This window comes from Drosophila tropicalis, unplaced genomic scaffold (genome assembly GCF_018151085.1).
Source record: "Drosophila tropicalis isolate 14030-0801.00 unplaced genomic scaffold, ASM1815108v1 contig_979, whole genome shotgun sequence".
In the NCBI taxonomy this organism is placed as follows: Eukaryota; Metazoa; Arthropoda; class Insecta; order Diptera; family Drosophilidae; genus Drosophila; species Drosophila tropicalis.
This window is the reverse complement of record NW_027173482.1, coordinates 35,586-51,526: the sequence shown is the minus strand read 5'-3', so window position 1 is coordinate 51,526 and position 15,941 is coordinate 35,586. Positions and strand designations below refer to the sequence as shown.

At 45.0% G+C, this 15,941-nt stretch overlaps 1 protein-coding gene across 1 annotated transcript; it reads right to left on the bottom strand.

Annotated features, from left to right (window-relative positions):
• Positions 1-5,988: 5,988 nt before the first annotated feature.
• On the bottom strand, positions 5,989-15,358 carry LOC137586287 (uncharacterized). Its single transcript, XM_068302296.1, has 2 exons — positions 14,913-15,358; positions 5,989-7,272 (listed from the first exon to the last, which is right to left on the bottom strand). Exon 2 carries the CDS (start codon positions 7,012-7,014, stop codon positions 6,349-6,351), a length of 666 nt encoding a protein of 221 aa, XP_068158397.1. The 5' UTR covers positions 7,015-7,272; positions 14,913-15,358; the 3' UTR covers positions 5,989-6,348.
• Between the last annotated feature and the right edge of the window lie 583 nt (positions 15,359-15,941).

Below are 15,941 nucleotides of genomic sequence, written 5' to 3'. Positions count from 1 at the left end.
GGAAACACTTGACTTCCTCCTTACAGTCCTTGCGCAGATGCGCCATTGATCCGCATTTGAAGCAATGTTGCTTCCTGTCATTCATATTGAAGTTTGATTTCGGCGTGAACTGCTGCGGAACTCGTTTTGCTGCTTCGGGCTTAACGTTGGTACTGTCGATTTTTTCGTAAATGTCATATTTGTTTTTCAGCTCCTTCAGTGACTTGCAGCCGTACAACGTGTATTTGTAGTCACTCTTTAGGTTCAATCCATTAACGATGTGTTTAATAACTTACTCCATATCAATAATCCCACGGGCAGCGATCCGTTTTATTTGTAAAATGTACTCATGAAAACTTTAACCATCGAACTTTGTAGTAGCCCTCTTTAATAATAATAATATTAATTGCATTTCGGAAAGAATATTTTTTTTTTGTTTGTTTGCAAGAATAAATAAACAACCCCCTTGAGTACTACGCACATGTCTTCACTTGGTACGGTTCTTACTCTCATTTCGCACAGCGTGAGCAAAAAGAGACCATGGAAAAGATCCGTTAGAATTCGTTCGCATGCATTGCGTTTGCTTAGAAACAGAATTTTTGGTACAGGCTTTTTCATTTAATTTTATACTTTGATTGCGTGAAGACGTGAATATTGATATTCAAATAAATATATATATATACATATATATTTGTGAAACACGTGCATATTACATCATCGTTAAAAAGTACAGTGACTGTACAAGGCAGTAATATACATATTTGGCTAAAGTGAATAAAAATATTAGTGAATATTCGAAGAATAAGGTGATATAAAATTAAATTTAGTGAAAATATCAGAATTTAAACCCCGTTATATTTCAGTTAAAATTTATATTTCGGTCGCGTGACGTCGACCAAGAAACTTTTGGCTTTCAAGCAGCCTTGGATTTTTCATTTTCTTTGGGACAATTTGTTTGATTGTTCCCCAGCCCAATCGCTGATATTTTCTTCGTTGGAACATCTTTCAATAACCAAGACACCATCTTTACGCATAGTATGGCGTAGCAGCCCTTTGGTTTGGATACTACTTTTTTGGTTGCACCACGGCAACACCTTTTCATACTTCTTTTTTTTTCTCTTTGATTAACGTAAATTTTTGCTGAACTAAAAGAAATTTAAATGAATTATTAGTTTAAGTAACTTAACGAAACTTTAAATATTATTAAAATTAAGTCCCTATTTGGTTAAGTAAAATCAGTTTTCCTTAGTAGGAAACCTAATGAGTATGTAATGCGTTTAGATTGGCTTTGTTGCATTTCATTTTTCTAATAACTAAATTATACAGCGAATCCCTGCAGCATCGATGGGCCCAGAGATCGCACCGTTGTATAAATCGTGAGTTAACACACACATGTATATACTATAAATATTTGTTTCATTGCCAACTGGCACACGCGGCCACATAACCCAAATCTCTTTTGAATTACTATGAATTTTTTTTGAATCTATATTTGCTCTAAATATCGCATTTAAATTTATTTTGTTTGCAATTAACTTGAAATTTCGTCATGTTTGCGTAAACTAATTCTTTGAGGAGTCCATCACCTGAATCCATGACTATGCTGCCGTTACAAATCTAAGATTATTTAAGAGTCTGTTAAGGGGCAATCAATTAAACCCAATAGTTTGCCAAGGTAGCGTGGGTACAGAAAGGGTTAGCGAACAAGACCTTTAGCTAATCTGCAGAGAAGTCGTCCGCACAATTAATAGTATCTCGATCTGGTCCAATATTTTGCTTTTTACATCCTTTTAGTTTCTGATAGTGCACTTATGTGCACTGTATGATCCCGTGCGTATGCCTAGAGTAGGAAAGAACCCCCCCCTCATCCGACGAGCTAAGCAAGAGCAACGCTAGAAGTGCACGACCCCGATCTTTAGCATACACTTGTGATATCGTTAGCAAGGTAGAAAAATTAGGCAGCTAACAACTACACGTGCACATGTATATTACTACAACTTCATACGTAGAGATAATTGGTTGTGAATTTCAGCACTGCGTGGCTGATCGCAATCAAGTTCCTCCAGGACTTGCTGGCAAAGTTGTTTATATTCGTAGACAGCCGTAGACTCGAGAAATAGAGCGGCGGTACCAGTCATTTGTGCTCGGGCTTGAACGTACTTGTGTTTATTGTTCAATCCATATACTTGCACGGATATGGACTCTGCCATTTCTGTCATCTATAAAACTCTTGAGTCGTTCTTTGATGTTTGTGTCCCGCGTGTGACTCTAGGATGGTCTGATAGACCTCCTTGGTTCTCAAAATCCGGTAATGCATCGGATTTTTTCCTATATGTATTCGTCTCGTCTTCTTTGTCTTTTTTCGTTTCGTTTGGCGCCAGAGCATTGCGTCTTATTGCGAAATTGAAATTCGTTTTTTCGTCCGACTGTACTCGCTCTCTCGATTTTTCTGCTGTCGAAAACTTTCGCTGTCTCACTCTTTGCACTGTCAGCTTTCCAATCATGTCCAAAGCCCGCGATCGGTTAAGCCCCCAAATATCAGATGGTGTCCTTATATGAGTCCCCAAATGTATTATATTATAGTTTATTAACAGTATTATAAATCGTGGACGGGCGAATAATGATTACAATATCCAAATTAAATCTCGGGTTCTGTATACTGCTGATTTATCGGCTTCTACCTTATCCCATCTCACATACATTATTTTCCGTTTGGTCAAATTCAGCACGTGACTCTAATTTTCCCACAACTTTTAATCAACACAAGGCAAACGTTAACCCTAATGTGATTCACATGTCACACAGACGTCATCATGATTGATCTGCCAGCGGCCCTCAATCAATTAAAAGGAAAAACTCCAGGCAGAGATCAAATAAATTATCAAATACTTAAGAACCTACCCCTTATGTTACTGGAAAGAATCCTAAACCTCTACAACAGCATCCCTTATACCCATATCCAACAACAATTTTAAGTCAGTACCGGTGTTTAAAAATAAACATCGTGTTCATCTGAAATGGCTTCACCAAATCAGATTGAACAAAGAAATATACAAAACATAAAACAATAATAGCTGATACAGATTCATATTTCAAGTATGGCTCAAAAACCAAACAAAACATGCGTTCACACTCTGTGGAAAAGCACTTAAGATTTTAACAACGGCGCAATATCAAGTCACCAACGCTGTGCATGAAATATAAACATTAGAATAAGCATGTTTAAGAACAATTGTCGTCTCATAGATTTTAAGATTTCATTTATATACACAAGGCTTTTTTTATTAAAATCAGTTCATATTTTGCATTTAACAGATGAAGATGGTGTTTTAGTTTTGCGGTGCTGAAATCCTCTTCATTTTGGTCCTTCGAGAAAAAAGGAACTCTGTGGTTTTCCCCCACCAGTGGTAAGAGACCCAGAGAGTTAATCAGCTCCTTAAAGTCTGAAGTCTTATGCAAGTATAACTGCTAAAATCAGCTAAAGGTAGCAAAATAAATTAACTTTTGTTTTCCCCCACCAGTGGTAAGAGCCAGATTATAAAATAAAAGCAAATTATTATAGCTTAATAAATAAAAAGTGCGTGCGTTCGAATTTAAAGGCAGTTTGGCTAGCGGAGCAACTGTAGTGAATTCGGCGGCGGAGTGTTTTTGTCTGTGGCGTATTCGAAGCCCTAATATCGAAAGTAAAAAAAAAACATCCTCGCCTATATATAGGCGGTTACAAGTCCACTGGCAACAAGAAGCAGATCAACGAGGCAGTTGCAAGTCGGCAAGATGCAGATGAACGACGCATTTGCAAGGCAACAAGATAGTTGCAGCTGATGCGGGAAAAACAAAAAAAAAAGCAGTTGCAGATTAGAAATAAAAAAAAAATAATAATATACATCCATATATTCTAAGATACTATGCAGATAAGCTATGCAAAACATTAGGTAGGAAGATCACTGCGATGGTCGGGTAGGGAAAGTTAAAAAAAATATCAAAGAAGCTAACATCGGCTATGCCGAAGTTTATATACCCTTGCAGTCCTTGGTAATAATAATTTTACATGTTCAAAATTTGTTTTCTGCAACTCAATTCATCAATATACAAACAAAACAATTTTACTCTCTATTTTACAATTTGTTCTTATTCTTCCCTCATTCCCAAAGCAAAGCAACGCACGCATACACATACAATTTATGTAGCGTTGCGTCTGTGTGTGTATGCATGTACACACAGCTGGGAGCAGATCAGCGATTATTATATTGACTGTAACTTGTGTTATATTTATCCGATCACATTCAAATTTTGGGATCTGGGGTTTTATATCCAATATTATCACATATGTAAATTTCATACCATACTCGGTTTTTATGAAAATTTTTCTTCTAGTTCTTCTAGAGCTAATGATATAGTGGTCCGATCCTGATGGTTTTCATACTTTATTTTTCCCGGGTAATAAAAACTGCCGAAAAAAAATTTCAACCCGATAGCTTTTAAGACGGCTGAGTAAAACGCATACGCAGAGACGGACGGACAGACGGACATGGCTATATCAACTCAGCTTCTCATGCTGATCAAGAGTATATTTATACTTAATGGGGTCGGAAACGTCTCCTTCTGTGCGTTACAAACATCTGACCAATTTTATAATACCCTCTGCAAGGGTATAAAACAACCAAAATTGGTGATAAAAAAAATATAACAACATTTTTAAGAAAGTTGCCCGTTGAAAAGTCAGGAACAAAAAATATATTGTAAAAAAGTAAAAATTTTTCCATATAAGTAAATACATAAAAAAAAAAAATTAATTTATTGTCACATACATATACAGACACCATATAAAATGTTCCCTACCAAAACTGAAAAATTGTTAGCGAAGCAGTACGAGTTGCATAACCAAATGCTAGAGAGTGGAGTAACCGAACATCTCTATTTTTCAGATGGAAAATATGAGGAAGGTTTAGATTAATAGCCAAAGGAGAGGCAATCAGGCAGGGCACTGTTGATTCGGAAAACATTGAAGCAGATGCAACGATGTTAGACAATTCTGAGGACAGCAACGGAAAATCGCGAGGAAACGCGACCTCCAGTAACGAGAACGCTAATGTTAGCCAGGAGAAATTGCAAGAAAAGGTTCGTCAGCTGCAGGAATATTTGGACATGGTGAGCAAAGATTTACGTACGATAGACAATAGAACAGGCGAAACGTATGTTAAAAAAATAAAATTCTTGTTCAGGAAGGTACAGATGTGCCAAGCTTATACAGTTGAGTTTGTAGGTAATGATACGTTTAAAGAGGTCATAGAAGAATTAGAATTCGACCTTCAGAATACCTTGGTAGCGTTAGAAGAAAAAATAAACGATCAGAAAAATTTTAAAGTTGAGTATGTAACCGCGAGAGGCGAACTACCGGTGTTGCCAAAGATCCAGGTACCCACATTTTCTAGAGAGCCTAGAGAATGGGACCTGTTTGTGGAATTATTTACGGAATTACTTCAAAAAAAAAAAATTTAAATCTTGCTCTTAAGTTTAATTATTTAAAATCCGCATTAAAGGACGAAGCAAGGAGCATGGTAGCTCATCTATTGTCAGGTACAGCTGACAGTTATAGTGCCGCTTGGGAACTGTTAACCAAGCGGAATGAAAATAATCGGAGGGTATTTTCCGAGCAATTAAATCGGATCGTTGATTTACCGATGATCGACAATGAATCCGCAAAAAGTATAAAGGGAGTGATTGACATAGTTAATGAGTCAGTGCACTTAATTAAAATTAAAACAAATTTGTCCAATGAAGTGGACATAATATTTGCACAAATACTACTTAGAAAATTTTACAGAGATACTCTACAATTATTTGAGAGTCAAATTAGAAAAACAAGGCAGATACAATTGCTATCTGAAGTCACGGAATACTTGGTGTTCGTGGGGGGGCGGAAGGATCCAAATGAAATACAAGGAGTTGGCGGGTGCCAATTTCTTCAGTTTGTGGTGAGCGAGTGGTGAATTAAAACGCACGAGAAACTTCGGTTAACTAAATGTAGGTTTTATTATTTATATAATATTCACAGGTAAACCGGCACACACGGAAATGGTTCGGGTTGAAAGTGATTAACAAATCGTAAAAAAATGCAAGAGAACGGGTGTTCGGGTGAAAGGCTCGATTCTTAGTGATGGCGGTGCCCATTGGAAAAAATCAAGTCACTCCTCCTGGTGTGACCGTAGACGCCGAGGATCAAAAAACCCTCCTCACTCCTCACCGCTCACTGCTCTTCGCCGCTCACTGCTGTTCACCCGGTGGCGTGAACATACCGCCCCCTTGCAACATGTTGCAATTGTCACCCTGGACATATAAAGGATGGGGGACGGCAACGTCCTGGAGCGCCTAGATCCCACAGGAGCCGGAGACGACCCATCCGAACACGGTGCTCTGGGCTGCGGGAGTACCGCTATGACCGGGCACACAGCCTGGTTGGATGACCTCAGGATAGAGGTCTGCCCCGAGCACCACGGATACCGACGCCGGCCGATAGAAGTAGGGGTCGGCCAGGATCAGGGTTGCGAACTTCTCTCGGACCGGCGCCGCCACTTCCCGGATGGGAGTGCGGATGAGCAAGTCCTCTTCGACCCGGAATATAACGTTCCGTCGGAACGTCTTGTCGGACCTCGACTCGAGGACGGCCGTACAGGCTTGGTCGACCCCGACCGTGGTCACAGCTAACCCCAGGGACCGGGCAAAGGAGAGATTGATGCGGCTCTCAGCCGCACACGCATCAAGAAGGACGCGGGTCTCGAAGGATTTCGAGCCATTGCCCAACCGTAGGACTGCGGTGGGCAGGACAGTCGTCGTCCTGGCGTGGAGCAGGGAGGATAACGAAATCTCGGGTGCGCCTTCTGGGGAAGCGGAGCGGTCGGACGATGATCGGGAACGGGGTTGTAGCGGGGGTGCAGCACGACTGGAGGGGGTGATCGGCTGCGACGCCGGGCGGAGGCACGTCGTCTCGGCGGTTGGTCGGCCATGTGGAGCAGGGTATGGTGCCTTTGCCCGCATCGTCGGCAACCATGGCGAGTCCGACACGCGTCGGATGAATGCTCGTGGGCCAAGCAATTGGGACAATATTTATTGATGAGCACCGCCCGAAGCCGCTTTTCCCCTCGGAGGTTTAGGAAGCGCTGACACTGCCGGAGTGCATGAACCCCCCGACAGACCCGGCATCGGTACACGTTCGTGCCCTGTGGAGCTCGTTTGCTGCGGTGGTGCGGCAGACGCGTGGGGGCCATGTCGCTATGAAAGGGCGAGCTGAATGAACTGTAACGAAAGAAATTACGTATGGGGGAGTGGATTAGTCTATGCACGGGAACGAGAAACATGCACGGAGACGAGGACATTCGGAGGAAACATAGAGGGATTAGGAGTCACGATAAGGTTTTAGACTCAGGACTCCTGCTGTCTTGCAACAGAATGAGCTTCGCTACGGGTCTTCGGATAGACCCACGCGCGGTGGTGACATCAGCCACTCGGACGAGGCCGTCAGCCCCGGGCAGAGTGCGCTCAATTCGCCCTAAGCGCCACTCGTTGGAGGGGAGATGATCTTCGGACACGATCACGAGGTCGCCGGTCTGGATGCTGCGAGTCGGTGATTTCCACTTGTTCCGTTTGTGAAGCTCCTTGAGGTACTCACTCTTCCAGCGGCGGCAGAAAGCCTGCTGGATTGCCTTTAGTCGCTGCCATCGGTTGATCAGCGACATAGGCTCGACCAGAATTTCCGGTTCCGCAATGGCTAAGAGTGGTCCTCCAATCAGGAAATGTCCCGGGCTTAGGGCCAGTAGATCCTCTGGGTCCTCACTCATGGGAGAGATTGGCCTGGAGTTTAGGCACGCTTCGATCCTACACAGGAGAGTGGAAAGTTCCTCGAAGGTGTATTTGACAGTGGACGAGGACTTGTAAAACAGGGTCTTAAAACTTTTGACCCCTGCTTCCCACAGTCCTCCCATGTGGGGCGCGCTTGGCGGAATGAACTGCCAGGATAGGATGTGCTGGGGGAATGCCTTCATTATTTCAAGCTTGGTGGCGTTCAGGAAATCTTTTTCGAGCGCCTTTGAGGCCCCTACGAAGGTTTTGCCGTTGTCGGAGTAAATGCGCTGTGGACATTGTCTCCGTGCGACAAACCGAGAGAAGGCTGCCAGAAATCTTTCAGTGGTGAGGTCGGAGGTAGCCTCGAGATGGATTGCCTTCGTGCTGAAACACACAAAGACGCAGACATAACCCTTAGTTATGAGACACGCACGCCCGGTGTAATTTTTGATCTCGAACGGCCCTGCGAAATCAATGCCCGTGTGGGTGAAGGGCCTGGAATACGTGATGCGTTCTCGAGGGAGATCACCCATCATCTGGGTCTGTAGTCGTCGACGATGAACGATGCAGACCTTGCACCCCTTGATGTGGGACTTTACCATGTTCTTTATCCGTGGGATCCAGAATTTGGTGCGCAAATACCGCACCATCAGTTGATTGCCGCCATGCAACGTGATGCGGTGGGCGAATGCGACAAGCAGGCGAGTGAAATGAGTACTATATGGGAGGAGAATAGGGTGACGTTCATCATATCGGAGGGACTCAGCGGCCCGGAGTCGTCCGCAGGAGCGGAGTAACCCATGCTGGTCGAGAAATGGGTTCAGATTGAGTAGAGTGCTGGATGATGGCAGGGGTCGCCCTTCGCCCAGGGCCCGTATCTCCGCGAGGTATTCCCGCCGCTGAGAGGTCCGAATCAAGGCGCGCTCGGCGGAAAGAAGTTCGTCATTGGTGAGGCGAACCGTGGAAGGCGTCGAAATCCTCTTGGTGGCGAAGCGTAGGATGTACGCGATGACTCGTAGAGCCCTACCATAATTCGAGAACCGTTCGCTGACGTCCTCGAGTAGCGTGGTCGCGGTGGTGTGGCACTGGACCCGTTGCTCCAGCTGGGTGTCTGGGAGTTCGTTATGGGGAGTTGGCCAATACTCGGGGGCTCTCTGGAGCCAGTCCGGCCCATGCCACCAGAGGCTGCTGGCCGATAGCTCGGCCGCGGAGACTCCACGGCTCGCCAGATCCGCGGGGTTGTCCTCGGAGCGCACATGTGACCAGCTTTGGCCACTAGTGCTTTCGGAGATCCTGGATACGCGATTGGCCACGAAGGTGGACCAACTGCACGGAGGTTTATTGAGCCAAGCCAACACGATGGTAGAGTCGGTCCAAAACTGGGAGGTTGCAGGTCGGATTGGAAGTTCAGGAACGATCGACGCCCAGAGATCGGCTAGCAGAACCGCTCCGCACAACTCTAGCCGAGGCAGCGAGACTGTTTTGACTGGAGCTACACGGGTCTTAGCCGTTAATAAATGGACGTCTACTTGATTGCCGTACCGAACCCGCACATATAGGGCCGCTCCATACGCTTTCTGTGACGCGTCACAGAAGCCATGAAGCTCCCACGAGAGCTTATCGCTGGTGTTTAGCCAACGGGGAATGCGGAGTCGACTGAGGCCTGGGTAATCCTGCAGGAATTCATGCCATTGCTGCAGCAGGAGAGGCGGCAGAGCATCATCCCAGCCCAGTTCGGTAAGCCAGATTTGCTGCATGAATATCTTCGCTCGGATGACAAATGGGGCTAGCCACCCAGCGGGGTCGAAGAGCTTAGCGATATGAGACAGAACCTGCCTCTTGGAGATCGACTCCTTCAAGGGGGGTCCGCTGTGGTGAAGAAGAAGACGTCCTCAGCAGCTTGCCATCGAATACCCAAGGTTTTTGCGGTGCTCGCGTCTTCCAGCTCGAGAAAGTCCTCTCGCAGCAGGTGCTCTCTCGGAATGGCTTGAAGTACTTCCTTCTTATTGGAAGTCCACTTCCGAAGCGGGAATCCCGCAGATTGGAGGACCGCTTGAAGCTCTCGTATGGCGAGACGAGCGTCGGCTTCAGTGTGAGCGCCGGCAAGGACATCATCAACATACATGTAGTTCCGAAGGATTTCGCTCGCCTGAGGATACATCGTTTGCACGTCTTGTGCCAGTTGTAAAAGGACTCGGATCGCCAAGAATGGCGCGCAGTTAACCCCAAACGTGACAGTTTGTAACTCGTAATCCTGAATATTGCCGCAGCGGTCTCGGTAGAGGATCCGCTGAAAGGGGTATGCCTGGGATCGACTCGGATTTGTCGATACATCTGCGTTATGTCGGCATTGAAAACGAATTGAAAGAACCGCCATTTCAGTACCTGAAGCGTGAGGTCGGCCTGAAGAGTAGGACCGGTGTGCAAGACATCGTTGAGGCTGACGCCTTGTGTGGAGGGGCTCGACGCGTTAAATACCACGCGTACCTTAGTGGTGGTGCTATCGGGCTTAAACACCGCATGATGGGGGAGATAGAAGTTTTTCCCATCTTGAGGCGGCGTCACCCGAATCATATGACCCAATTCCTCATATTCTTGAATAATGGCATCGTACTGCGTTTTTAGAACCGGATCCTTGAGAAGGCGTGCCTCATTCCGCAGGAATTGAGCCAGCGCGATCGGTCTTGAGTGGCCCAAGTCAACGCTATTCGGACCTTTGAACGGTAGGGACACAACATATCGGCCGTCCTTTCCCCTTTGGGTGGTCTCCTGGAAGTTCCGCTCGCAGAATGCGTCATCCTCCTTTTCCGGCTTTGCGGGAAGGTCTTCCACCTCCCAAAACTTGGTGAGGAGTACATCAAGCTTTGCTTCGGGACTAACTCGCGTCTGTGCCGCGAAAACGGATCTAGACACCGGGGGGTCAGGAGTGATAGCCCCACACAGAACCCATCCAAAGATGGTTTCTAGCCCGACAAAATCACCAATATCCTTTTTGATCCGTTCTCCGAGGATGTGGGGAAACAGGTCTACACCGATGATCATGTCAATAGGCGCGGGCTTGTTGTAGTACGGGTCAGCCAGGGGGCGATCGAGGCACTGCGTCGGAACCGTATTAAGGAATGGAGCTGTTGGAATGGCCCCTGACAATTTGGATACGACCAGGGCGGAGACCTCAATCTTGTTCAATCTGTCACACGGGGGAGACAGCATTAGCAGACACACCTTGTCGGCGCAGCCTCCATCACTCTGGCCCATGCCAGTAACCGCGGCGTCTACTGGGTAGAAGGGGGGCTGGACCATGCTGAAGACGCGTTCGGAGAGAAAAGTTGAATCGGCTCCCGAGTCGATCAACGCCCGAATATGATGATCCACACCACGATGGTGCAGAGTGACAATCGCAGTGCCTAAAAGGCCTCTGCCTGGGGTAGATGCAAAATAACTTTGAGCATTTGTGAGCTGGTCGCTCGCGGACGGGCGCTCTGTGACGCTGGATGGTGGGACTTGCGCAGCGGATGGCGAGGGCACGGACACATCACTAGGATGCAACAGCGTATGATGACGTTCCTTGCAGGTATGGCAATTATGCGCACTGGAGCAGCCCTTCACTTGATGACCGCGGGCAAAACAGTTCAGACAAAGTCCCTGCTGTCTAATGGTTTCCAGCCGCCTCTGAACAGGCATATCAAGGAAACTAGGGCAGAGCCGTATTGGGTGATTTTCCCGATGGCACAGCTTGCAAGACGCCGATTTGAGCTGAGCTTTCGCTGGAAACGCTTGGACTTTCATCGTTGCAGAGGATTTGCGGGGGCCAATGGGGATGGCTTGGACACTTGGGGCCGACTTATGTTCGTCGGTGGCATCCAGGACCCGATACCGATCGGTAAGAAATTGGTTCAAATCGGACCACGTTGAGACGACAGTCTTATTGGGCACTGATTGCTCCCACAGGAGGATTGTGGCCTTCGGCAATTTACTAGTGCAGATGGCGATAAGTAGGACATCCCAATTCTCAGTACTAACACCCGAACGCTCAAGTGCGGTAAGACACCCTTGAAACGCGGTCTGCAGCTCTCGCAAGGATTTGCCCGACTCTTGTGCCACCGCGGGAATCTGAAGGAGTTGTCTGGCTTGAGTCATGACCAGCAGACGGCTGTTTTCGTACCGTGCGGTGAGGTTCTCCCACGCGGCCTGGAAACCCTCATTCGTCAGGGGGGACTTAGCCACGATGGTTCTCGCTTCCCCTCGCGTCTTGGCGTTCAAGTGATAGAGCTTCTCCACTTGTGACAAATACGGATTGGCGATATAAATGGCGGCGAACAAATCGCGGAATGTGGGCCATGCTAGGCTGTCGCCATCAAATGTCTCTACCTCACACGGAGGAACTCTATGCCCCGGTGGCCCCGACGGAGCGGTTGGCTGACGCCTAAGAGTCGTCATCTGTACCGAGAGCTGTTCGATGCGTTCTCCGAACAACGTCCCGCATCGCACATATGCCGCGTAAGCGGATTCGTGCTTCGCCTTGATGTGGCTTATGTTTGCCAAGCTTTCCTCGTCGGCTTGGATTGTCAAGGCCTTGTGACAACGGGAGTATTCCATCTCGACAGTTGACCAAAGGGATTTGAGCTGCTCTAAGTGCATTTTAATGGAAAACAAGGGCACTTCAGAAGTTAGAGCTTCACTCTCGCGAGCTTCAAACAGAGTCAATGCGTCGCACGCTATAACGAAATCGGAAAGGGACATTCTGGAGTGTTCTCTACGCTGTTGTGATACGGATCGGGTGACGGGAGCGTCAGAACAGTGCGTCACAACAACGTGCGGAATCTGGGTCTGAGTTGAAAGCTTGGAACGACCTTGGTGTTCCCTCGAGTCTTTAACCGAGAATCTGCGACCCTCAGGTAAGCTGGACGAAGACGGACGGGACCTTGGGGATTCGCTGCGGCTGCGAACTGACGAGAACTTGCGCGAAATATCCGTACGCTTCACGGTCACCGGAGTTGTCGGAGGCCGAACCTTCTCCGGAGTTGCAGAGGGAGACGAAAGACTGTTGGACTTCGGCGCAGTCTTGGACGGCTCCGTGGACATACTCAGGGGACGAGCTTACCGACGAACACCGCGTTTGTGCGCGTCCCTTTTTTTTTTTTGGAAGTGAGAAGTGGACTGTATGGGGACGCAAGAACTTCCTCACTGTGCACCGCAGGATTGCGGGAGAATTTTCTCGCGTGTGGCTCGGAAACGAAGCCTCTTTAATGGGGATAGATGCGGAATAATATACGAACGCACGAATGCGGATTGAAAATTACCGATGGGAGTACGTATAAAACAAAACACGGATGAAATATATAAACAAAGATGTATAGGATAAAAGGAAAATACGTTTTTATATAAATCTGGATCTGGATATATATGTGTGCGCAGAATAATGGCCGGAAAAAATTGTATATATAATTTATAAATATGGACGGAGATATAAATATGGGCCCGATAGTGCTGGAAAAAATATATATATATGTATTTATTTAGAAATATGGGCGGATATATATATGAGCGCAAAAGGCTGGCCGGAAAAAATATATATATAGTTTTTAAAGCTGAACGGATATATAAATATGGGCCCGATAGTGCTGGAAAAAATTTATATGTGTTTATTTATAAATATGGGCGGATATATATTGAGCGCAAAATACTGGCCGGAAAAAATATATATATAGTTTTTAAATATGAACGGATATATAAATATGGGCCCGATAGTGCTGGAAAAAATTTATATGTGTTTATTTATAAATATGGGCGGATATATATATGAGCGCAAAATACTGGCCGAAAAAATTATATATATAATTTATAAATATGGACGGATATATAAATATGGGCCCGATAGTGCTGGAAAAAATATATATGTATTTATTTATAAATATGGGCGGATATATAATTAGGCGAAAAAAGAGAATCGGAAATAATGTGATTTAAATTTGGCGCGCTTGAGCCGCCTATCGATATCACGACTCGACTCACGTGTCACCACTACTCCGAAAACAGCTGTCGGCCGCTGTTTATATATTTGGTTTTTGATTTTGTTGTTTAATTATGTATGTGAATAATTTTTTTTTTGTGGTTGTGCGGAAAAACCAAGAACAAGTGTTGTGCGGAAAAACAAGCGAGTGTTGTGCGCAAATAAAACAACCGATCAATGCATATGGACAGATGCTTTGATCTATGTGTGTACGTACATGCATAAGTACACAGGTGAGTATAGATATGTATGCACACGCGTTGTTCACAACAACAAAAAAAACGTAAGTAATTGTAATTTAATTGGATGTGGGGTTGTGTTAAATCAATGCGCGACACCGAAATGTATTATGCGTTGTGGATATGTACATATGTATGTGCAATGTATGACTATGTAAGCATATACATATGTATGTATGTACGTATGTAAGCAAGTGCACCGGTATCCAAAGACGCGCGTGAGGAAATTAATTTCGCACCTAATTCGAACGCGCAAGAAATCGCGGTGCATACGTGAAGTGCTATTTAAAAAAAAAAAGAATATTTTTTTTGCCTTTTGTGTCGTGGTAAATGTGCGAAGGGATTGTATGTATATGGATATGTATGTACATATGCGCGTACATCAACAGGTGACGATGTATGTATGTACGTAGATACGCGCGTGTGGAAATAAGTTTGGCATTAAAGATTATTATTCCAACACATAAGAAAACGCGGTGAACACTTTGATTTTTATTTTTCCCTATTTTTTATAACACTTTAATAATTTTTTTTTTTGTTTTTTAAACTTTTACGCGGATTTGGCAAACAGCTGTGGAAATTACATGTACATGTGAATGCATATGTAAAAAAGGTGGATTTGGACAAGTGCGAGGAAAAAAAAAACATAAATGAAAATGGATAATCGTGGAATGTAAAATGAGAACGTTGGACAATCACGCTAAGGATTAGGAACTACCATGAAACCTTGGAACAGGTCAGGTATGTACATACAATATGTAAAAGTGTGTAGGTCGCTATGGAGAAGCGGGAAAACCTCACACTTTTAGTAGTATGTAAATGAAATGAATAATGAAATTTTGTACTTATCAGGAATTCCGCCGATGCAAGCTGGAGGAGCGGAAGGATATCCGGCTCGAAGGACCAATGTTCGTGGGGGGCGGAAGGATCCAAATGAAATACAAGGAGTTGGCGGGTGCCAATTTCTTCAGTTTGTGGTGAGCGAGTGGTGAATTAAAACGCACGAGAAACTTCGGTTAACTAAATGTAGGTTTTATTATTTATATAATATTCACAGGTAAACCGGCACACACGGAAATGGTTCGGGTTGAAAGTGATTAACAAATCGTAAAAAAATGCAAGAGAACGGGTGTTCGGGTGAAAGGCTCGATTCTTAGTGATGGCGGTGCCCATTGGAAAAAATCAAGTCACTCCTCCTGGTGTGACCGTAGACGCCGAGGATCAAAAAACCCTCCTCACTCCTCACCGCTCACTGCTCTTCGCCGCTCACTGCTGTTCACCCGGTGGCGTGAACACTTGGAGAAAAGATATTGTTCGCTAAGTGCCATGAGCAAAAAAGAGAAAAACAGTACAAAAAACGTCGAATTCGGTGTTCGAAGGTAATTGTCCGATTTGCAAAGTTGCAGGGCATAAGGCGTATAAGTGCTATAAATTTAAAGGTTTAACACCTATGGAAAGGTATGAAATGGCCAAGAAAGTAGAGATTTGTACAAGATGCTTGAACCATTCAAGCAATAAAGTATGCACAAATGAAATGGTCTGTTCATTGTGTAGTAAGGGACACCATACCTTACTCCATTTTGATGAAAAACAGGAGAAAGTTAATACTTGTGTAACGGCACAGTCAGCTGTTGGCTACAGCTCTAATACAAGTAAAAAATGTAAATGGAGAATATAAGACTCTAAGAGCCCTTATTGATAGTGGTTCACAGAGTACCATTTTGTCTGAAGAGGCGGCTCAAACACTAAATTTACCTAAAATAAAACAATATACAGAAATAAGTGGCGTGTCGTCAATAAAATCCAAAAAATCAAAATATTAGGTAAAAATAGATGTGAAGACGCGAAATCCAACGAAAGAACTTCTTAAGGTT